This window comes from Notothenia rossii (genome assembly GCF_949606895.1).
Source record: "Notothenia rossii genome assembly, chromosome: 6".
Taxonomy (NCBI): Eukaryota; Metazoa; Chordata; class Actinopteri; order Perciformes; family Nototheniidae; genus Notothenia; species Notothenia rossii.
The window spans coordinates 24,101,539-24,125,091 of NC_136909.1; the positions used below are offsets into that span (position 1 = coordinate 24,101,539).

The following is a 23,553-nucleotide window of genomic DNA, read 5'->3' on the forward strand; positions in this document are numbered from 1 at the left end:
TAATGGTCAACAGCTTCACTGTCCTATCAAGGACATTCAGGACTTCCTCTTGGAGAAAGCTGTCGTTGCTCACAAATTGCGATTGAATTCTTAAGGGCCATGGGAGAAACACAAGAAAAATCTATTTGGGATTTTGTCTTGAAGCTGCGTTCAGTTCATTTTTCCCTTTTGTGGATTGAAACTCAAAAGAAGTTTGCTTTATCAATTCACATCAAGTCTGTCAGAAGCTACCAGTAAAACATCCTTTGAAGTCGGGGCCAGCATGCGGAAGCTACATTTGCTCACTAGCTCTTACCCTGTGTCTGCCTGGCGTACCCACAATAAATATTGAAATCTGCGGTGGCTGCCTGGAAACTTAATGGATGTTCTGTATTATAGATGTCACCCTACGGCGGTCGGCGGAGCAGTGGCTCGTTCCAACGCCACGGGACTGAGACACAGAGAGAGAGAGAGACACCATGACTAGCAAGGGACTGCAACTCTTAGACTCATCAATGCAACATTCAGTGGGTCAACTTGCATATTATTCATAACAAAGAATGTGAATACGGTGGAATAGAGAGATCTAAAACAATAGTGGTAGAGGGAACAAAAAGAGTGAGGCAGCGCTCAGTCAGGGTGCCCCGAGCTCATCACTGTCTTCCACATACAGGATTATAGTAGACTTAAATAGGGCATGTAAAGGGAGATCAAGAGGTTAAAAGATAAATGTCCCCCTTTATTGAAGACCTTTGAGTTTTTCTTTAAATACTTTTTAGCAACTAATCACTCTAGTTGCTTAAGGTGCTGAAGGGTTGAAGGGAACTATGTAACCTCTGATGAAGGGTTGTGTCAGAATTCATGTGGTAGTGCTTAATCAGAAAAACAACAAAACAACAAAACAAAAACAAAAAAAGAATAGCTGTATACTCATGTAGGCTTTCACCATTCAGGTTTGTTTTTCTTTGCGATTTTACTCCTTAAACCTTTTCAAATAAATGATTGTATGTCAGCGTTTATCTCCTGGGTAGTCCTTGAGCAGTTTCCTGACGTCTCTCTTAGCTATAGAGTATACTCTGAACAGATATTAAGAGAGGGATGGACTACGGAACAACTTAAAGTTTTGTTTTGGACATGTCTGAAGGTCTGAACACATTCCAGCAGCCAAGAGGTAGCAGGCAGAAAGGCGTTTGTACTCTATTCTCTTTTTGCCCAGCTTTATCCCACAAAGACCAACTCACTGCACGCACAACCATAGACTGTATATATGCACAACTCAGAATTAAAATGGGCAAACTGTTCATTTCTATCTCAAGGCCTGTGCAGTTGGAAAATAACTACATCTAGAGCCTGGATGAAATGCTTAGAAGAAGAAAAAAGGTACAAGTACAGATTCCTGATGCTTTTAAGTGTGTTGATGATCGAAAGCTCTGCAAACCAATAATTGCTACAAATCTAACTGCATCATTTGAGGAGACGTGCCATAAACACTTCTATCATTTTCATTACTAAACTGCCATCAACTCAAATCTCACATGAACAAGTTAAATGTGAAGAACATCTACACAAACCCCGATGTCCTCCACATGTTTCCTCTTTGTTGTCTCTTCATCCTCTTTCCTCTAATCCGTCCAATCACCATCCCCTTGTTTCACTCCCTCTCAAGTCTGTTTCTATCTTTGCTGCTTTGGGGTAACAAATAAGCTATGCAACAGGTCTCATGTCATATTTATAATAAATGAGGCCTTTTCCACTCATCCTTATGAGGATAAACTAGAGACATCATGCTTGAAACTGTGGTGGAAGAGTTGGGTATGAGGACATGTTCCTGTGTGCAGATGTAATGCCAATGCTTCCTCAGAACAGCAACTTTCCACTGAAGCCGATACAAATTCAGTTTAGGGAAATGGCAGCTCCCCTGGGTGAGGTGCGACACTGACTTCTGCCTGGGAGCAGAAACAGTGATCTATCATTTCAATAAATGCTGTTTTGGAGGCAGAGGGGGGAAATGTTATGAAAGAAATTCCCCTTGAGATTAAATATTTCAGTAAAAACTGAAAAGAATCCAGACAGCCTAAAAAGCAGTCTTATTTATCCATATATGTCTTCTAACATATCCTCCACTACATTAGATATACTGTATGTCACTTATTGTTGGGGAAGGAGATGTGAAGCTCCCTGGCAGCTCTCTCCCCCCCACCCCCCTCCTCCTCCTCCTCCTCCTCCTCCTCAGGGAGAGTGTTAATGAAACAGGAGGCTGGTCAGATGGGAGAGACTCTGACTCTCCACTTGGGTTCCAAGCAATCAATAATATAGAGACGGCCACCCTCGCCGTCCTCTTCTTCTCTCCTTCATCCTCTTCGTCTTCATTATTTTACTCCCTATGTACCCTTCATATTTGTTTTCACCTCATCTCCCTCTCCCTTACATCTCCCTTGCTACTCTCCCCTGACCCCCGCACTCCTCCTGCTTGCAGTTTTGCCCACCCCTTCCTTTATACTGTTAGCAGTGGGGAAGTTATACATCGGCCTTGTAATTAGTATGACACTTGCAGTTGAATTTCACTTTGATTTGCATCTAATTTACTTCTCAGTCATCGCAGTGTTTTCACATTTAAGAAGTTGTTACCGAGCCTCAGACTTTGAAAGAAAACAAACTCACTCTCAGGAAACACTAATCTGAAAATGCTGAAGAAAATTGGAAATAAGAAATGGTGCAGACTCACATTGCTTTGATACATAGTTAAATGAGGTATCCTATCCATCTCTAAGCTCCGTCAATGCCGCTGAGGGACTCTTTCCCACCTGTGAGACAACAGTGCCCCCTGCAGTTCACCAGAGGACGTGCACCACAGTCATTTTCACTGAAGTTGATCCCCTCTCTACACTTTTAACCAGCCTTGTTTTAGCCCCCCAGCTATCTCCTCCCACAACGGGAATTGTGCAAATGGATTTAAATAAATGAATGCCTTTTCTGCTAGCCTTGGGAAAGCACAGCAGAAAATAGTCCAAAAAGAAAAAAAATACAACTGCTGTCGCATTCACAAAGATAAAGAAGAACATGTCTTTTTTCTAGCTTCCGCCTATAGGCCCACATTTAAGACAGCAGCAATTTGAATATGTCATGCCTAATTCCCCGTTTAGGCTGAGCTGGCGTTCTCTAGGGACTGAATACAAAGCAGTGTGAAAGAAAGACACTTGACTAGTCAGCTGGAACAATACTATCCAGGCTCGAAGGATAATCAGCCCCTCCATTTTGAGACCAAAACTGCTTTAAAAGAAACCAGACATAACTAAAATATCCAGTATCCATGCCAACAAACAGCAGTCCTATTTAGCATTTCAAATCTGCAGAATATATTCCAAATATTTGTCAAAGCACTATCTCACTAAGTATGTGGGCATTTGTGATGTTGGTCGAAGAATCTCATTGTTAAGTCTAGATAACGTATTTTTGATCGAATCAGGTGGTTTAAAGGCTGAAGATTATTCACAGTGAAAATGAAACAGAGTTCTCACTCCTTTCTCTACAGAAACAGAGCAATCCTGCTCCCAGAGGGAAACAAAGAAATGAGTGAGGCAGGCTCATGAGGTCTTGGCTATTAGAATCACTACATAGCATGAGCTAATTGGGATCCAAATACACTCTACTGCATACAAATGAATGGCAACATGGAAATGCTAACGTGGAAAGTCTAAAACATATGTGTGTTGTTATGTTCCTTTATACATATTTAGGGCAAGGCTTAATTGGGATGCTGCACCAAAATCCTTAATATATGTATTAAATGTTCACTAATGTAAATTCAAACATTGAGTATTCAAACTGAGGAAATGAAAACATCACTAGTGACTTCAATAAGGCAAACATCAAAGTATAAATCTCAAACATATAGTAAACAAGCTTCAATACTGTGTGTATAAATGGATACAGTTCAATGCTAGTTGCAATACAACCCTCCAATAAAAGGCACAAACTGTCCAATTGTAGATGCAGAGGAAGTCTTTCAGAGCACAAAGACCCCCTGGAGGTTTCCGATAACAAGCTCCCTGATCTCTGGTCTTTACACTACAGTTACTCTGGAGCCAGATGTACGTCTACCTCTGGGTCAAGACAGACACCAGTGGGATTACCATCTATTAGCAGAGAAAGAGGAACAGCTTGAAGATGCCTCCCATTTGGCACAAACACAGAACAGATCTCTGATTGCAGAGGAAAAGAAGTGAAGAGAGAAGAGGAAGAAAAATAATGACGTTGTGTGTGTGCGGGCGTGTGTGTGTTGTTGTACCTCAGAGTCCTCATTGCGGAGTCCCAGTTGGAGGACGGCGCTGGGAGACTTCAGTCTGGCTTGGCTGGACTGGGCCATCTGCAGGTTCAACTGCCAGCCCACATACTCCAGCTGCAACACACAAAGCAGCCAGTCTGTCTTTAATACTGATGTAGTTGTAATAAAGCCTCACAATCTAATTTATAAATGTCCGACACATTTTACAAGACTAAGTGAAAAACGTTGCAGTCACATTTATACCATAGAAAAACAGTGTAAGGGTTTTTGATTCAAAATATGCATTTGTTTACATTTTTTAAATATACATTTTATTTGACCTAGATTTGTCCCCGTTTTGGCTATTATTATTATTATTGCTTTATGTTTTTGAACGCGCTTTGTAATCGTTGATTTGTCCAACTACTAATTAACTCTATAATAATTATCATAAAGGCAAACAAGCAAGTAAGTATACATTGATAATCAAGTAAATCACACTTTTGTACCTCTCCTATGTAGGTAAACGACATTATGTTGTATTTGTATAAGGCTGCTATTTTCATTATCGATTAAACGGCAGATTATTTTACAATTAAACGATATCTGTCATTTTATCGTAGATGACAATCTGTAGTGTTTTCCACAGTCTGAAAACCAAACAATGTACAATTTAATAATAATATAACACCCAGTGTTTCCCCTATATACAAATAGTGGCGGCGCAGCGCCGCTGCTGAAATATGAGCGCCGCTGCTAGGGGGCGTCAGCCAGGTACCCCCCAAAAAAATGTGATTGTTTGTTATGTAGATTTGTAGTATTTGTGTTACTGGCATAGGCGACACAGGCGGTCACCAAGGGCGCCAGATCTGGGGGGCACTGCGCTGGTAGCTCTGGGAGGGAATGGGTTATGTTCACATACTTATTTGATTATTAAAATGTAAACCAATCTTTTTCATATGGGCATTTTAGAGTTGTACCCCCTAGATCAGGTCTCTAGTAATTGTGTGCTCAAAGTGCAACAGATTGAAGCATTTTACTGTAAAATTTTCAAAAAACAATCTTCCCGGGGGGGCATACCCCCGGACCCCCCTAGAGGATATCACGTCCACCCCCCAATTCAAACATGTTCATACAACACTGAATACATTTGAAGCCATTTTGACGTCTATTACCCATGTCGATAAGTTTCTGTTTTTGCGGTGTATTTGTCTTTTGTAGAGATTTTTCATTTATCTTTACACATATAATGTCGCCTAAAATCTCACCTAGGGCAGCAAATTGTCTAGAACCGGCCCTGGTACTAGGCCTCAAGAGCCTTTCTTGTGCTGACACATAGAAACAAATTGGCGGGGCGCACTTTGCACGCGCACACACTAAAAAATTCCACGCGCTCCGCGCTCACATTATGCTGGGCCCACGTGCCTTAGCACCTCTGCTATGACTCCATCCTAGGGGAAACACTGAACACCATATCTCACATTTGAAACACCTGGAATCGAGTGTTTGTCATTTTGGCTTGACAATTTTAAGCTATTATTTACTTTTGTGATATTTGCAGAAACCTTTTTTTCCCGTGGACTTATTGATTAATCAAGACAAATATAATCTCAGAATCGTACTAGGAGTTTTTGTCAACTAATTTAAAAGTTTTGTCTCATACTTTCTCTTTCTTGTTTCCTGGGACTTCAAACCGAGACTAATATTAAAAACATGTTTATGAATTTATGAATATGGTAATTATAAAAGAGATTAACATTTAGTGCTGTAGAACTTTTTTAATCAAAGTTTAAGTTACCTTGTTTCCCAGCTTCATTTTGTCAGACTATTGGTGTCAGTGTCAGTGTGCTGAAGCAGAGTGAAAGATGAGCAGCACTGAGTCAAGGCAGGGCAGTTAAGTGTTTTATGATGCAGAGCGAGGCCATATTAATAAACCATGTGTGACTTATTGGGAGGACAGGTGTGAGGTGGGGAAGGGCGGGGCTACGTGATTCACAACAGGAACAGCCCACACATTAGCGTGAATAAACATCACAACTCTATGATGTGTTACTCATTTAACATTCAGTATATGCAAAGACATTACATCATAGTATACATTATCATACATACAAATGATTAAATAAAGGATTAATCATTAATAAAACGAATATACAGTACCATATTAATGTATATTATGCATTTCCTGCTCCATCATGTTAATATTTGTTGGTAGGTGTTCCAAGTAAACTCAGCAGGTAATTAAAGTAATCCTCACTGTTGTTCAACGCAGACAAAGACACATTTCTTAATTCTGTGTAAACAGCAGCATTGATTGAAGCAGGAACTGGGCTAATCAATCAGACAGCTGGCAGACTTGTCCAGTCCAGACAAGTTAGGAAATTACAAAGGGCAGTGCAGCTCAACAATGAGTTACTGAGAAAAATGAGTCTCAAAAGCATCAAAGCTGGAATCAAGGATGTTCAATCTCCAAACAGAAATGTAACCTTTATCCACATGCTAGCCAATCCGGGATAAATAAACATAACAAATAACTTTATGATATTTAGATTAAAAAAGCAACCGTTATAAGACAAATTAACTTGTTGCAATTTTGAAATATAGAAGTACAGACTGGCATTTCCTCTAACACGTTGGCATTTGATTGTGAATTGGAAAATGCATTTGTAATAAAGATAAAAAACCCACAAATATAAAACATATCAAATGTTAATTATTCTTGTTTCTTTCGTGGATAAAAAAAAGTCTTCATAATAACACCTCTAGTCTAGTGGGACAGCGGTTGAGAATTTCCTGACACGTCATATTTTGCGAATATGAGAAATCGGAGACAAGTTTAGTTTGGTGAATGTCAAAAGCTAAAATCCTGTAAGAAGAGCATTACATCTTTGTCAAAGTCAAAGAAATAGCTAAACAGAAAACGCCTGCTTTCTATTCACTAGAAAAAAGCGGATAAGAAAACCTTAGATGTCAGTTACAAAATCAAAGCGGTAGCAGAGGTCGTCTCAAGGAAAAATGGCTTTCACCACCTTCAGATGGCAGCAACAAATTCATGGGGGAGACGAGAGAGAAAACTGACTTGAGAGACCCAGGCAGGGGAAATGACAGCAGCAACAGCTCCAGCATAAAGTGACTGATATGTATGCTTCTTATTTACTCTCTGTGAGATCTTAATTACCTTGACTTTGTAAGGATTGCGATTGAAGTGTCAGCGCGTAATCAAATTGTAGAGAGGAACACCTTCTTTTCAGTTTATGTGACAACTTCTGTGATTTGTGTGATAACTCTTTATGATACAAACAGCGGGAATGAATTCAAACAAAAGCAGGTCAGCGTTGATATGGATAGTCACGACGTTGATACACAATTTAGTATCAAGAGACTATGATCTCCCACTAAAAAGGGATGAAACCATGCGAATAAGTAAGCTATACTTTGTCAAAAAGTGTCTGGGAGAGGATGAATCTTACAATTGCGTTTAGAAACAAGATCAGGTTCAAATGGTGCTGTATCAGGTGCTTGTAAAGTTCAGAGTTAGAGGCGAAAAACATACGAATTAGCCGTACCTTCTTTGGGGCGAAGGTACTTTGCTTTAGTTTCTCCACCAGCTCAGCTCCAGCTGTGGCCCATGCTTGAGAGAACGCCTCAGCCTTGTCTGGGTCAAGATGCACCGCCTCCAGCTGTTGCTGCAGAGAGGCCGGCTTCACACTATGATACACTGCCTACAATAAAAGGACATACAGATTAGAGAAGTATTTTAACTATAAATACTGCAATTAACCATTTTCACAGGTTTAACAGATCCTTCATATCGTCATATTCCTATTTCCCCCAAACACATACAGTACACCAATCCATGAAACAACAGTGACCCCAGCTGGAGAAAATTAAGCACAATGTTATCCACACTAACAGTAACAACAGCAATATGCTCATTTCTATCTTGTGAGGCTCTTATCAAGTCTCGACATCTTGATTTACGGAGAATATGCCCTTTAAGAGATGTGGCCAACTATGGTGGGTTGTCTCTTTTCATAAGCATGGTTTGTAAAGTGATGCACTGATCTGTCTCTCCATCACTTTCCATGGTCATACAAACATTTATTTCTCAGTTAAATGCATTTGTGTAATGTAAACAATCCCAGGAGGTAAATATAAAGTGGACATGCATGTGTGTGTGCAATGAAACAACATAAATAAATGGTTAGTCATCATATTCCTTCTGTTTCTCTCTGTTAACTTAGTTTGTTTTTACAAACGACTCAAACCAAACAACACTTAACCCTGCGCCCTGCATTTTACCCCCAATGTCCATCTTTATTTGACCTCCTCTATTAAAGCTAATATCTAATGTTATATATAATATGTTTTCAAATAACCAAGATGTACGTATCTCTCAAAGAAATCCAACATTGCGAAAATGAAAGCCTTTCACAATCACATTATAAACTAAAATCAGGTAAAATCCTTTCAATAGTGTAGCAGATGTCGGACGACCACGCCTTACCTGTTCAAGTATAAAGGCAGCAGTTTCCAGGACCAGATGGAGAGCCTGTTTATCCAATGAGAGAGCAGCCTGGAGCTTTTCTTCCTCCTCTTCACTGAATGTACGCTCTCCCTGTGCAGAAAGCATTCATTACTGTGTCTGCTTGAAAATATCCACAGAAAAAATTAAGAAAATGTAAGTGAGAATTGATAAATTATTGATCATAAAACATATGGAAACAGGTTTAATATAGTTTAAGTGTGGGCGTAAGAGGCCAGCATATGTGTAGCCATTTAGACAAAAATATATCAGAGAGGGTTAACTGATGTGAATAGACTTTTTTAACAGCGGACATTTTGGCTTGACAGGGCAGAAAAGCACTATTTAAATGAATTAACATTAAGAATAGCTCTTTGCTTGTTAAGTGCAACAGGGAGACATGTCAGTGCTAAGTATTTCAAAACATCAAATATTTTTGGTTACTCCTGGGGATTACATGCTCCGACATTTCAAATGATCATTTAATGATATATTGTTATAAGACAAACATGTTTACCTTCTCTTAGCAAATCAAAAACTGAAAAGAACAGACACAATGCTCTTGCAGTAAATGACTGACCGCTGAGTATTGTGTAGAAGCAGCATGATCAACAGGGCGGCATGTGTGTGCATTCATTAAAGCTGAGTGTAAGTAATACTCCAGCAGGTCATTATGCACTCTGCGCTCTGCCTCACAAGCCTCTTGTCTTTAACAAGTCCATAACGCTGTGTGGTTGCTGTACCTTCAGATGCAGCTTCTGTATGATGCGGGAGATCAGCCTGGAGAACTTGTTCACATCAATTGCGTTGATAAAAGTTACAGCTTCTTTTATGCTGTTTGGGAAGAAGAGTTGCAAGTGTTAACATCAGCGGCGCAGAAAGCATCAGAATCAAAGTGTACTGCCCAAGTACATACGACATATCTCAAGCTGGTTGTCAGTTAATTTCAACACATCCTCTATATACGGATGAAATAGCAGCTTAAAGGTTGGGTTGGGTGTACATGAGTTTGAGTATAAAGACTATTACACAAACACAGACATAGAAGTCACATGCAGGTACAGAGTAGGTACGATGTTTACCTACCTATTTCAATAGCTGTACATATGTGCATTCAAAACTAAGGTAGCAATTTTACAAAGCTCATGTACTCAATCAAACGGGAGCAGTCAACATTTTATTTAGGCATGTAGTAGCACTACAAACACTGATGTATTTCAAACTGAAAATAGGTGACTGTAGGCCCAGTTTGTGCATCTTACATAATGATACTGCTTTACTCTTGAGCCATTTGTATGTGAGCATGAGTGAGTGTATATTTTCTTTCCGTCATCTAAAAAATAAAAACGACTTATAATAACTATAGAAACACTACAAATAATGTGTTACTATGGCATATAAAAGCACGCATTTAGAACATTTGTGACTTTTAACCCCCAACCTCTTACATAGTAATTTATATACATGAGACATTTTTACTCAAATGCACAGCACTTCATTACTATATTAGAGTCACAGTGTCTTTGTTTTATAATATTAGATGTGGTTTGATATCCCAATGCTGCTGCCTAGGTTGAACCTAAAACAATGCATCATAGCTACAATATGTTGTACATGAAATATAAGTGTAAAACCTTGTTCTGCAAAGTAACTTTTACATTTGATTTGGAGCCTTTTGTGATATTTTTTATTAATGTACATTTCCCTCTTAAATTCCTTAGACGAGACCATGCAAAGGGGATTGTCTACATCTTAATGCTGGCTACCAAAAATACTTTTTTTTGTAAATGTGTTTGGGTGTGTTAGCAGACATTGGCATAAGACAGCCTGTGTAAACGTCTCCCCCCAAAAGAGCAAAGCAGCAGGATAAAGTCACGGTTTAATGAAAAGAGCAGTAACACAAGTAGTCACCGAGACAGGGTAATGTGTTTGATAATGTAAAGTTATGCACCAAGTCACAATATGGATCACTTTGAGGAAGCCTTCTTTTCTCGTCATGAGACTTAACTATCATAACGTTAGCTAGACATTATTTTTTTTTATCTGAATTTAAACAAACAGAAGCTGCCCACCTTTGAGTTTCTTTTATAAAAGAAGTCATTGTTGGCTGTTGCGTTCAGAAAATGAAAAATAAGAGTAAAAAAGTGTCAAAGCAGCAGCAGCATCCTCACACTGTTGTCATTCCTTCTTCCTGTTGTCACGAGACGACTCACGTGACAGTCAAAGCTGCGCGATAATGCGCAGTGAAGTACAGGATCTTGAACAATAAATATACTAAAGAGATTATTTTTTTAAACGTTTACTTTGGTGTCACTGATGAGTGATGACACATCGGTGTCGACACAGATTTTATATGCAAGCATATGTGACCGTGTAATATATGGAACTCGCCGGAGCGTAGTTAGCGTTAAAGCTGCGCAGAATAAAAGTGTCTGCTACAAGAGTCACTACGGAACTAGCGATGGACAAACAGAGCCGGCAACAAAAAAGCGAAAGCAGTATTATTTACAGCCATGATTTTCAATAGTATTGAACAACATCCTATATTTACAGTCTATGGTAACATCCTTTAAATATTCAAAATATCTTCAATAATTCTCCACTACAAGGTAATGTTCCGAATTCAAAATTGTACATAGTGGCCTCTTTCAGTGTTGTTGAATATGTTTTTAATCTGTTTCTAACACTAACAAAGACATAAAAGAAAAAACAATTTTGTAGTTCGGCAATTTGGGAAGATTAGTGACATAAAAGAGCATGTAAAAAAACACATAGTAGGCCTACCTTTAAATGACATAAGAAGAACAATATTCCCCTATGTAGCGCTTTCACACCGGTAATAGAAATATTAAGAGGCATAACATGGAAATACCAGTAGGCCTATGCTATGTTCAAATTGTTCTCAAGTACTGTTTTTGAGTAAATGTACATATTTATCCACTGCTTGCTAATAGGCAAAGCAAGCACATATTTTTTTAGATATCATGTATCATTCCACGTGAAAGCAGAATTATCTGCTGACACTGTTTACACACCATTAAGGGCTTATGCCTTAAAGGTGGGGTAGGTAGTTCACTTCAGAAACACTTTTTGTTATATTCCATGGAATGCTCTTAACATCCCGATAGCAATGAATATGAAATGCTTTGACAATAAATACATTGAAAAAAATTCATCGGTGGAAGCCGTGGCGCTGTAAAAAGTACGACCAATTATTTTAGCCGGCCCGGCTAAAATAACTGGATGGCCTACCTGCCTGTCAGCCTTCCATCTCGTGTCCTCATTTGTCATGTGCGCGTTCGTGTGTGTTGGAGGAGGGGCTCTGTGAGGAAGTCTGAAGGAAGGGGCAGATGTGCGTATATAATAACAGAGTGGAAATGTACTGGCGTGCTGCACCTATGGCAGTGCTACTGTGTTAAAGAAAAATTGACAATGTAAGATTATATTAATGATAAAATAAGGCAAACACAAAGGTTGGGTTTCGACAGTTTATTATGTTGAAAAAGAAGAGGGAAAAAAAGTCATGCACAGTTTAAAATTAAGATCAAGAGACATGATAAATCATTTAAAAAGGTTTGTTCATACAGATAAGAAAAGAGAAAATCATTTCAGCATATATATCCATATTTCTTTCACACAGCATAACTATAATATAATAATATTCTTTGCACTGATTTTACAAACAGGCTGTATATTTATGACTTTCAATACTGTAGACCTGTTCCAATTTGGTATTGGAAATAGTTTCATGCCCTATCCTGTATTGATTGATTTCTCTGGTCTGCCATAACCAAACCAATGAGACTGTACCAAAACCTCACCACCTGCCACACTTTGTCTTCTAAGTAAACACTTGAGTCAGTGAAATAATTCCAGTTACAAACTGACACAGATCTGAACTGTAGCAGCGGAAGTGCCAACTTCCAGCGAGGCAGAAGGAATGTACCACAAATAAATAAATACTTCATTTTTCCTTCCAACTGAAAAAAAGACACATAAAACATTTTTTCTTTAATAGGAAAAACAAAAAGAGAACACAAAACAAGGAGTGTCAAATCACACAGTACCTTCAAAATGTAAAGTTTTGATAAAAGTTAGCAATTTGAGGTTTTGGTAAACAGATTGCATCACGGTAAACCTTGGCTGACATCTGCAGCTTCAGGAACGTGCGGCCACTATTTGAAGGAGGGTAAATTTGGCACTTTTATGCTGATGTCACCAATGTTGATGTTTCTGGGCATTTCCGGGAGGTTCATGTTCTTTACAGCTGATACGGCACGAGCAGGTGCTCCTGCAATACCGGCCTATACACACAAAACACATGGAGGGTTGAAAAGATAGAAATCAGTACATTTTAACACTTGCTGTACACGATAGCACATTGAACATACACACACGGACAGACACACTGCGCTAACCAGAGTACTAGACAAAAAACAGTCAACTGCTGACAAAATGCAAAGCACTGACAGCTACTAAGACAGACATTATGTGCAAATGTACATTCAGATGCCTTCATAGCTTCATATGCACATGCATTATATGGTTCTACAATGATTTACACCACAACCAGAGCCAATTATGAATCCACTGTGAGGACACACTGTACTAAACCATTCCCGAATTTTGATTTGCTGATCACTGCTGGACATTCATCATATGGACAAAAGGCAGCATAGCTTGGAAAGTGAACCCACCGGACTCTTGAGGACCGATGAAGGGTACAAAGGCAAGGAGAGAATTGGGTAAAGCAGAAAAATGGATTTGGATATGAAGACGGAAATGATGTTTGGATAGATAGGTATGTATAGAACGTGTGTCAACATTATATTAACCATAATAATGCTGCAGGTGATGCTCTACTTCTAGTGGGCTGAAATATTTGTTGGCAAGACCGCACATAACTTTAACTTTCTAAATACAGTTTTGTGAATAGAGTTGCTAGAATGTTAGTGTTTCATTCCGATGACATGAGGGGGTTATAAGCCTAATAAACTACAATGGGAAAACTATTCTCAGGGACTACACTCTAACACAATGAATCTCAAAGTGAAACTGAGCAATTAAGCAGTTTTAAGTAAAGCATCAAGATGATTTAGCTTTTTAGAACAATTAAAAACATCTGTGGAGAGTGAAAGATTCGATGTTTTCGTCTCATGTGTGAGCAGGCATTTGAGAATCACTGCAGTTAGAGATCCCACATCAGAATCTTTAGCAGACAGACCCAAAAATGACCAAACGGCTCAAACCGCAGAGAACTGTATGTTCTCTCACTGCCTCGGTTAGGAACACATCATAAATCACTTGAGATATGACCCAAAAGGAAAGCATGTCTGGAATTTAGATGTATCCACTTCACTTATTTTCACAAGGTGATTTCAATGGACCGTTTGTCTTATAGGGCATTCCTTCCTCTGCCAAGAATCAAGGAGACTTGTGTTCGAAGGAAAGATGACCGTAGCATTAACCAAGAGGAATGCTGATCCAGCACGTAGGTTCAGTATTCAGGAGTCAGACTCCAGATTAGTTTTTCCTCACACAGTAGCCTAGAGACTTACTTTCCAAGTCCATGATAGTGGGTTGTTAATCAAACGCTGTGTGACTGATTTGTACAGAAATAGTAAGACCAGCTGGGAAACACACGACAATGGCTTGATTCTCCGCTCTGTGTACATCAGATAGCCGTATTAAAGGCTCGAGCTGCACCCCATCTTTTGTCTGTGAGGAATACTGGAGGAAAAGGAAAAGAAATGGAAAAACAAATCTAGTGTAACAAAAGGAAAATCTAGTTTTATTGTTGAATATACTGTATAGGAAAAAGTAAATCAATCTTGTTAATACGCTTATTTGTTTTTTAGCCAAAGGAATGAGAAACATTATACCCTCTTGTTTTTGTAAAGTCAATATGTAGTTACAGCTAGTTATTAACTTGTTAAAAAGCTGCGTTAAAGAATTCAGAAGATCATTTTAGAAAATGGCCTTTCAATGCTGTTTAAGCAGCTTCTAAATATACAAAGTTATATAGCCTCTCTAGGCTGCCAGTTTCACATTCCTTGAGACTACAGTGGGGGAAAAATATCATAGTTACACCCTACAACATGTAACGCTGTAAAGCTTCAGAAGTTATCTTCCCGGGAACAGTGCAACTGTACAAAGTGCTCTAAAGCAATCTGTTGTATATGATTGCATTATACTGTCAGCTTGTTTGCAGTATGTAGTCCACCACTTATTACATTCACCAGTGGCAACATTTTTGGGTCTGCCATAAAAGATTCCTACTGTATGTTAATGACGTCAGTTTGCTGTAACATGGAGGGCCGTATGGTTAGACTCCGGGGGAGGGGGAAGTAAACTTCAGTTAAGGTTAAAGTACTTGGTTGTAAATTTAGCAGTACCTGTGTCTACCTGTCCTGCCTTGTAGACTGAAAGATAAACGTCTGTAAAGAGAGAGAAGAATGGAAAGAACTAGACAGGGTCAGGAAAAAAGAGGAATGAGGAATGTTAAAGCAGATTAAAGTAATTACAGTTTATCTCCACAGAAAAAAGTGATAGGACCTATCATAGACCACATCTTTAAAGACAATATTGATCTGAAGCTTTTCCCACAATGATAGATAGAAAAAAAGATATTAATTGAGAAAAGTTTAATGAAAAAACCCTAATGCCGAGTAATCAGTCTTTCCCAGTCTGTAAGGAGAACAGCTCCTTCTTTGTTCTCCAGACACTGCCCTATAAATGGACAATGTCATTTTAAATGAAAGCCTCTCCAGTGTGAAACACACACACTGCGGTCTAGGGTAGGTCCAAGAGGGAGGGGCAGAGCAGCTCTGATGATTGTAGAACAGTAAAAGACTACTCTGCTTACAGAACATCGATCAAAAAGAAGATTCTGTCGTTAAAAGCACACAATGCAGGTCAGATTAAAAGTGTTCTTTGTTAACACGTGAACTTAAATTCAAATGTTATTGCACGCAATTGATGTCAGTCAGTTAAAATAACGTACAATGTCACCCTTCACTTTGTTGTGTTAGCAACAAGATACAAACTTGTGTCGGCACAAAAATGTTGCCTGGATGTTTTGACATAATTGCAGTGCATTGTAAGGAATTTAAAAACAAGGCCAACTCATTAGTGCAGTTCACTTTAAGGCCTATCAGAGCCTAAATCCACATTATGCAAAATCAGAAATGACTTCATGAAATTGTCTCTGGCTGTCTGTCTGATTCAAACTGAAATAAATGAATGTTTATCTGCTAACAGAAGCTGAATGGAAAGCAAAGCAATGTCCTTGCAAAGAACAAATATCAGAGCAAGGACACTGACTTACAGTGTAACAAAACATTGGAAAAGCATTTACTCCAATAAATAAAATCCACATTATGCTCTGAAACAATAAAAGAACACAGCCTACAACAAGCTTGTTTCCATGGATAAAGGTCAAATGATGTTATTGATAATCGTAGAGTTAAGTGTCCATAACAATGAGAAAAGTGATGGATGTGATTCTGTATTTAATACTGAGGAATACAGGAGAGGATATGTTGAGTCTTGACCTGTGCTGAGAGCGGTACAGCAGCGAGAGGAGTGGCCGAAAAAGCAGAAACACTCACTAATAGTTAGGGAGCATCCACAACGTCACAGGAGAGAAGCATGCAGGGTGCAGCATACACACATGCCTGCAAACTGTATACAATAGCGTGGAGAGTAAAGGAGGGAGGGTCACGTCATACATACAGCAGACAGAAATGACTAGGCTTACCTCAGACTTCTCCATCTTGTTCTGGGCATCCACCTGCATGATGATTTCGTTCATGTTGGTCTCCAGGACCATCCCGCCCATAACCATCTCCGCCAGAATGTTGTGGACCTGAGAAAAGGAAAATGTATGTATTCATCTTAGAGTCAGTGATTTGATGCTTGTAACATCACCCAATGTAAAGTGGTTGGACAAACCGGTGATGTGCACATTGCTCAATTATAAAATCAGGGAAGTTGCTGAAATCTGATTAGTTCCACAACAGTGAAAAAATAATAAGTCAGGCTCAATTTTACAGCTACTTTGATAATCAAACATGTAAGCATTATATATAGTTGACATCATAAAGAGGCCTTTCTTACCTTGTCTACATGGAAAATTAAGTCAAGCTCACAGACATTCTCAAAGCATTTGTCCAGCGTTTCCACAAATACCTGGAAATACAAAGAATACCATGCCATCGATTGTAACACAGAAATATATCAATCAACACACTGAAATTACATAAATTACAACACTGTTCTGTTGTCTTCTGGGCCTTTACCTGGATTAAGTCTAAAATGCCTAGTTCACTCTCTGATGAGTCCACACAGAAGACAAAGTAGAGAGTGGCGTAGTGTCTGTAGATCAGTTTGTAGTCTGATCCTCCAATCAACCTGAAACACATGATACAGAAGCATCACATCAATACCTGTCCTGAATGAATACATGAAATACATCTAAAACACAAAATACACTGACACATCAATCACGAACTAGAGAACATTGACATAAGATATGTGTCCGTGTCATAATGTGGTGTAAACATGTTATGGTACAGGAACATTGGAAAAGAAACAACAGGATGTTTTTGGTCATGAGTCAACATATATAAAGATAGGACATATAATATATTAACGAGAGAAGATATGAGAGTTCATGTTAATCTATTCACTGGGTTTGATAAGACCTCAGAAAATCTCTAAAAGGGTTTAAGCCACAGAAAATGTTTTAACCCCCCTAATCCTGTTTAAAAACCAGAGGGGAAAGGTGAAGGGATTTTAAGTGTTTGTGATAATACTCAGTAGTTCTCTAAATGGTTAACAAACATGCGTTCCTGGTAGTATTTCAAGTAAAAGACAGGGTAAGTGTGCAATATTTAGCGTGAGCAGTGAAGTTTCCCCAAGTAAGACACCTTGCTGGTTCCTCCATCATGAATGATAGATGACCTTTAAACAAACACTGTTATTTTTGCTTATCATCATTCGTAAAGCCCTTTGAGCTTTCCTTTATTGTGTGAAATGAATCCCTGTGATGCTGCATCAGAGAAAATGGTATACCTGAGTATTTACTTCCACTCCCAATCAGACACGGTCACATGTGTATCTACTGTTGCTGCATACTTACATTCCACCTTCAAGGAAATTACAGACGTTCTCGTCTCTTTTCGAGACCAAGTGGAAGGTTTCCCTGATGATCTGTTGCTCTGTGTCTTCATTCTGCAGGAGGAAAGAGAAATCATAGATTGTTAAATAACAAAATGACTGTAAATAATGCGATGTTTGTGCACTAAATTGCTGCCAGAGTTGGCAGAAATAATGGTTCCCTATCTTTTTCTTGAATGAATGTATTAGTTTTGAGTGAAAAAACATGATCGTTATACTAACCATCCTCTTGTCATATCTAAAATACCCTAGTGCCCAAGGGCTATGGAGTCACTGATGGCATTGCACAAACTGAACCAATGCAGGCTCATCTCATTGTTTGCTAATGGATTCCATAAAACCGCAAACATCCTTGGGCATTTTTACAACCACAAAAGGTTTAAAGAGAGGACCAACAGTCGAAGATGTACTGACTTAATAGGGGTCCAAAGCAAGAAAAACCAGATGACATTTTCATCTAGTTTTATGGTTTCAGGTTTCTTTTAGTTGAAACAAATAAAATGAAAATGCACACTTAAGGACCAGAAAAAAACATGCGATAAACATGCAAAACATATGGGACTGAGCATATGGGACTATACAACATTTAAATAATAAATCAGAGGGAGTAGGTGGTTAATGTTGTCGTGGGAAGTTCTAACACTGAGTCAGCCTCACCCAAGGGTGCTAATGTCCTCTCGGGGTGCAATAGTTCAGTGAGCAGAAGGAGAGGAGAGGCCGTCTGCTGTGCAGCTGGCTGGAAGGCTGGTCATGTGACTTGTTGCATGGGACTAGCAGGGAAACAGTGCTCACAGTTGAAGGATACAGCAGCTTTTAAACTTCTCATTGAGATGCTTCTGGTGTTAAGGGTTATAAAGAACTATCACAACTTCCTCTGGATCATTTTACTGAACCCAGTGTTTCCCATATATTGATATATTTGATATATATCGTCCGCCCCACAAATGGATCTCATACATTTGTTTTTTAAAGTATTATTATTATTATTATTATTATTTATTTATTTATTTTTGGTGGTCTAATGCAGTGATTCCCAACCTTTTTTCCCAAGAGCCCCCCCAAATGACTCCTGTTGGAAGTTGCGCCCCCCCCCCCCCACACACACACACACACAAACACACACAATAATCCAACTGAAACCGGCATGGACAATGACTATGTTTTAAAAATGCGCTTATCCAGAAAAGCCTGGTTTGGACACTTTACGGACAGAAGAAACATTTCTATGAAAGGAAGAATTATACATTTCTGTGTTTTTATGCCTTTAGCTAACTTGAATTGTTATTCAAATTAATTAATCAATTATTTTGTGTATCTTATTGTAATGTAGAGACAAGGCTTTTAGTGACAATCATGTATTGCCTAACAGTTATGTAAAAAAAAAAAGAAAAAATTAAGAAAAAAAAAAGTCTAAATATGATATTTGGCCTCAAATCATCTGAGGCCTGGCGCCCCCCCTGCGATCTTTGGCGCCCCCCCCAAGGGGGGGTGCGTCCCCCAGGTTGGGAACCACTGGTCTAATGGATAGTGAGGTGGGCTAATGATCGGAAGGTTGCGAGTTAAAATCCTGCCTGGACCACCACTACTAGTGTGCCCCTGGTTACTCCAGGGAGAATGTCCCTGTAATTGGTCATTGTAAGTCGCTTTGGAATAAGGCGTCTGCTAAATGCCTAAATTGTAAATTGTACAATTTCCAAGTTATGGCAAGGTTTTAATATTAGTAACATCCAACTTCACTGATGTCATTGTGGGAGAGATTTTATATATAATTTAAGGGAATACAGGCGGCCTTATTGATCAAATACATATACAGGCACAACACCCCCCACTTTTTCTACGTTATACACCCCTCTTGTTATACCCTTATATATACAGTCTATGGTTATACCCCAATAATCTTTCCTGTAAACTGTCCCCTAAACACCCAGAAAAAAATGATTGTAAAACTGTATAACATACTATAATGTAGTTGTAAGCTGATGTAAGGTATTGGTATGTGTTTATGAATGTACAGTATAAGTAAGCTATAATCAATCCTAATAAGATACATTTCATATTATAAAAACTGTGGTTTAGATGTTGACAACTACATATAGTGTATTTTAAACCATCTCCTCTATGATACTATGTAATATTATGTAGTGTTTATGAACACTAGTAGGATTAAAGCCTGTGAATACATAAGCTGACAAAAAGATGTGAAGCTCTAATATTGTCACATTCAGTATACATTACATTACTTTATATTAACCATTGTAGCCCATTCAACACTATGAGCTAATGACATACATATTATTTAAACTGACTGCTAACAGTTTTCACAGCCATGTGTGATGTATACCTTGCTGGCCAGTAATCTGACACGTCAACGTTGAATATAACAGATGGTGTCTACATGGCCTTCTTTTAATCAAATACAATGTATCCTACTGAAGTACAAATACATACATCTGCTTCCAAACAAATAGATACAGGGACTTCCTAAATGAATCAATGCTGTTTTTGCTTTGAGTTTTCCAGTGAAGAGAGTAGGATTGCACTTAAATGTATAGTTTTTAGAGCTGGAGACATGCGTAGGGTTGAATCCCAAGGGTCAACAACAAGAACAAAAGACTGTGGGACTCTTTTTATGTTCTCTATAAAATCTAAAGAAATGTTTCTTCGAGCCAAAGGTGACAGTTGAATGTCTTCATTTCCCCCGACCTGCTGTCCAAAGGCTAGATCGGAAAAAATTTCTCAAAGTGGTTTGAGTGATTGGAGAGGCAGCAGTGCCAAACAGTTGCTGGCTCCCGCCTCTGATATTGCTGCTTTTTGTGCTCTTATTTGTGTTCTGTACAGATTGTCAGACAAAAAACAGCAATTGGAAGATGTCACCTCATTCTCTGGGAAGATTTGGTAGGCATTTCCGCTGTTTTATAGACATTCCATTAAAAAGTATTAGCATTAAATGCACAAAACATAAAATATACTTTAGCAGAGTGGCTCATTTCAGAATAATGGACTATAACTGAGCATGACTCCTCATTTTAATGTTGCAGCTGGTACAGGTTTGATGCAATCTGAAATAGTCTTTATACTGATGGGTAGCCTGTGATGTACTATCATAATGTATTTGTGGATACTTTTTTATTACTCACCTTACCTATATCTGCAAAATAACCCATGAGTTTTATTATCAAAAAAATGTAGTAATAAATGAGTCAAAAGAACAATATTAGTCTCTTAATAGTTAATTAGATGTAATAGGTAACAGGAGATAGAGGTACTTCTAAATTGAACTTAAGCACAGCACTTAAATGTATCAAGTTTGTTTCCCTCACAAAGAGACCCCAATCCTTTCATTGTATAAGCTGGTGCCTGCAGATATTTAGCATTTTTACTTGAAAAGTGAATCAAAAAATATAGTTGCCAACTCATTGAGATTCTTTATCCAAGTTGCCTTGCTATTGCAGCACACATATTAGAGAAGGGGCATGTAGCAAATCTTAAGATAAAAATCAAATTATGAAAACAAGCCAATACAGCTAGCCGACAAAGCATATTACATAAACTGTTAGTTGCTACGTGCATGGTTTCCGGTTACAGCAGTCAGGTAAACGTCACTTTATATTACACCTCGAGTAAATGGATACAGCTATTTGAACAGGCTGCAGTGAGCACGGGACACTCACAAGGGCGTTATTAAAGTCATGTGACACAAACAGAGCGAACTAAATGCAATGTGTTCATCCACAACAACCGGGTTTAACATGAGAAGTGGGTACAATCCAGTTTCGACAGGCTCGGCAGGAACGTGATAGCTTCGCTTCGGCTTGCACACGTTTAATTATTCATATTTTAAGAAGGACAGCATGATTCATACATGTTTTTCAATAGGGTCAGTAAGAAACAACAGCTTATTGAGGGCCGGGGTTGTAAAGTAGGCTACACACACCTTGCCATTCAAACGGTTAGCAACCATGTATCATGAATGCATCTTAAAGCTATAGCTACACCTGCCTTGGTTTACATTATAAGAGAACATTAAACATTAAACAAAGTATCCTAAAAGCCGCAGTTTGAATTTTGCAATTCACTTCCGCCTACCACAACCTTTTACAAACAATACAATATATCAATAGATCACATGTTACTCACATAATGCTCGTAGAATTTAGAAAGCCTCGGTTTCCCATGGTTGTTGAATATTAAAATGGCTTTAATCATGGTTGAAGCTGAGCTAAGGGAGGTGGGGAGCAGAAAGGGTCAGTCTGGGAAAGACTGTTGTTGGTCTGTTAACTCCCGCCGTTAACCCAGGTCCGAGTGGGATTCAGGGCTAAATCCCGTCTCGATTTAAGGTTAATACGGGATAGCTTTTGAGCTACACGCTGCTACTCCTCCATCGTCTCTTTACGGAAATATTCCACGTCAAAGGACCAGTCATGCTCTCCTCCTCCTGCTACGGCGGCCGGAAAGGCTCAAATCTCTGCCGAAACGCGCTTCTCACCGCAGAGGGAAAATCCTATGATGAAAATCAGTTTGTTTTCTTATTTCAAAGAGTCATACTCGCATCATCCATGGGGTGGCGTTATACCAAAACATATTTCGTTCGACGGTGTCTTGATTTCTTGTGTTTCGACAAAGATTTAGTGTTTTGTTTTTATTTGGCTTTCCCCTTTTCCTTTCATTTTTTTTTTAATAGATCAGCATCTTCTTTTGACCCCGAAAATATTAACTTATTGTAACCCTGTAAAGCAAAAAAATTGAAAAAAACATTAGAATTTTTTTTTTTTGACCTTTCAGATGTTGTTGTAGCAGAAATATTGAGTTTTCACATTTTGGTATGTTTTTAGGGAAATGTTGTAATATTGCAACGTTGGGCATAGGTGGGAGCAGAATTCCTGTATTTCTACTCACATTGTCTGAATAAATATATTGAACAACTAAGGGTTGATTTGCAGGATTTATTGCTTAGCCCTATATCAGTATATAGCATGCATAATAATCACACATCAGTCATATTTTTTATGAATAGTTATTTATTGAATATGAATATGGTAGTCCAAAAAACAGTTTCTGTCGTCAGAAAAGCACAGACGGACATCACACATGGTGCATTGGGTGTTTGAGTACCCTTTACTGCAGTGTCTACAGCGTCCTCTCTTGGTCTTCCCAAGAAAATGTGCCACTAGGTCCTTGCGCACATCCAGTTGAGGTGATCTCTTGGATGGGGCCCCGTTTGGTGGACTCCCATCACCTGAGGATGGTCTCCAGGCTCCTTGATGTCACTGTCGCTGCTGGGCTCCCGTTGCCTGAAGATGGTCGTCCCCTCTTTGGTGGTTTCAGAGGAGTTGTGTTCACCTCATTAGAACAGACTCAATCAAGATACATGTTAAAAATACATTAGGATACAAGTCCAAAATATTTGGGTGAAATATAAAAAAAAATAGCCTAATACAAACGGCAAATTGCATAAATGCATTCTTACCAGGTTGAGAGAGAATGCTAGATCTGCCTGAAACTGTCTCCTGTTGCAAAGGAGCCAGGCGTTGATCACGGCAAGGATGATGGTGTGCCAGAAGATGTACACGTACCAGCGTCGGGACTTCATGGGTCTGGTCCAGCA

General features: G+C 38.8%; 2 protein-coding genes across 3 annotated transcripts in view; both read right to left on the reverse strand.

The window, feature by feature from the left end:
* commd10 (COMM domain containing 10) overlaps positions 1-11,125 on the reverse strand; it is a 56,453-nt gene extending 45,328 nt beyond the window's left edge. Inside the window, exons 1-5 of the mRNA XM_079689171.1 lie at positions 10,841-11,125; positions 9,512-9,602; positions 8,751-8,861; positions 7,810-7,965; positions 4,268-4,378 (exon numbers count right to left, since the gene is read on the reverse strand). Of these exons, the coding sequence (XP_079545297.1) occupies positions 4,268-4,378; positions 7,810-7,965; positions 8,751-8,861; positions 9,512-9,602; positions 10,841-10,869 (498 nt within the window). The 5' untranslated portion in view covers positions 10,870-11,125. The remainder of the gene's footprint in view (positions 1-4,267; positions 4,379-7,809; positions 7,966-8,750; positions 8,862-9,511; positions 9,603-10,840) is intronic.
* Positions 11,126-12,242: 1,117 nt separating this feature from the next.
* ap3s1 (adaptor related protein complex 3 subunit sigma 1) lies at positions 12,243-22,462 on the reverse strand. 2 transcript variants are annotated; one of them, XM_079689173.1, is made up of 7 exons: positions 22,086-22,462; positions 17,911-18,002; positions 17,069-17,180; positions 16,887-16,958; positions 16,528-16,635; positions 15,164-15,205; positions 12,933-13,072 (listed from the first exon to the last, which is right to left on the reverse strand). In XM_079689173.1, the coding sequence occupies exons 1-6, from the start codon at positions 22,152-22,154 to the stop codon at positions 15,170-15,172; spliced, it is 489 nt and encodes a 162-aa protein (XP_079545299.1). In that variant the 5' UTR covers positions 22,155-22,462; the 3' UTR covers positions 12,933-13,072; positions 15,164-15,169. The 2 variants fall into 2 exon arrangements, with proteins under 2 accessions (XP_079545298.1, XP_079545299.1); XM_079689172.1 differs by lacking the exon at positions 15,164-15,205 and having other exon boundaries at positions 12,243-13,072; positions 22,086-22,444.
* Positions 22,463-23,553: the final 1,091 nt, after the last annotated feature.

Coding starts and splice junctions, on each gene's coding strand:
- ap3s1 (XM_079689172.1), bottom strand. CDS start 22,154: ATGATTAAAGCCATTTTAATATTCAACAACCATGGGAAACCGAGGCTT. Junction 16,959..17,068: donor GCATTTTAGACTTAATCCAG/GTAAAGGCCCAG, acceptor TTGTATTTCCAG/GTATTTGTGGAAACGCTGGA. Junction 13,073..16,527: donor ACAAGATGGAGAAGTCTGAG/GTAAGCCTAGTC, acceptor TTGTGTGTATAG/GCCGGTATTGCAGGAGCACC.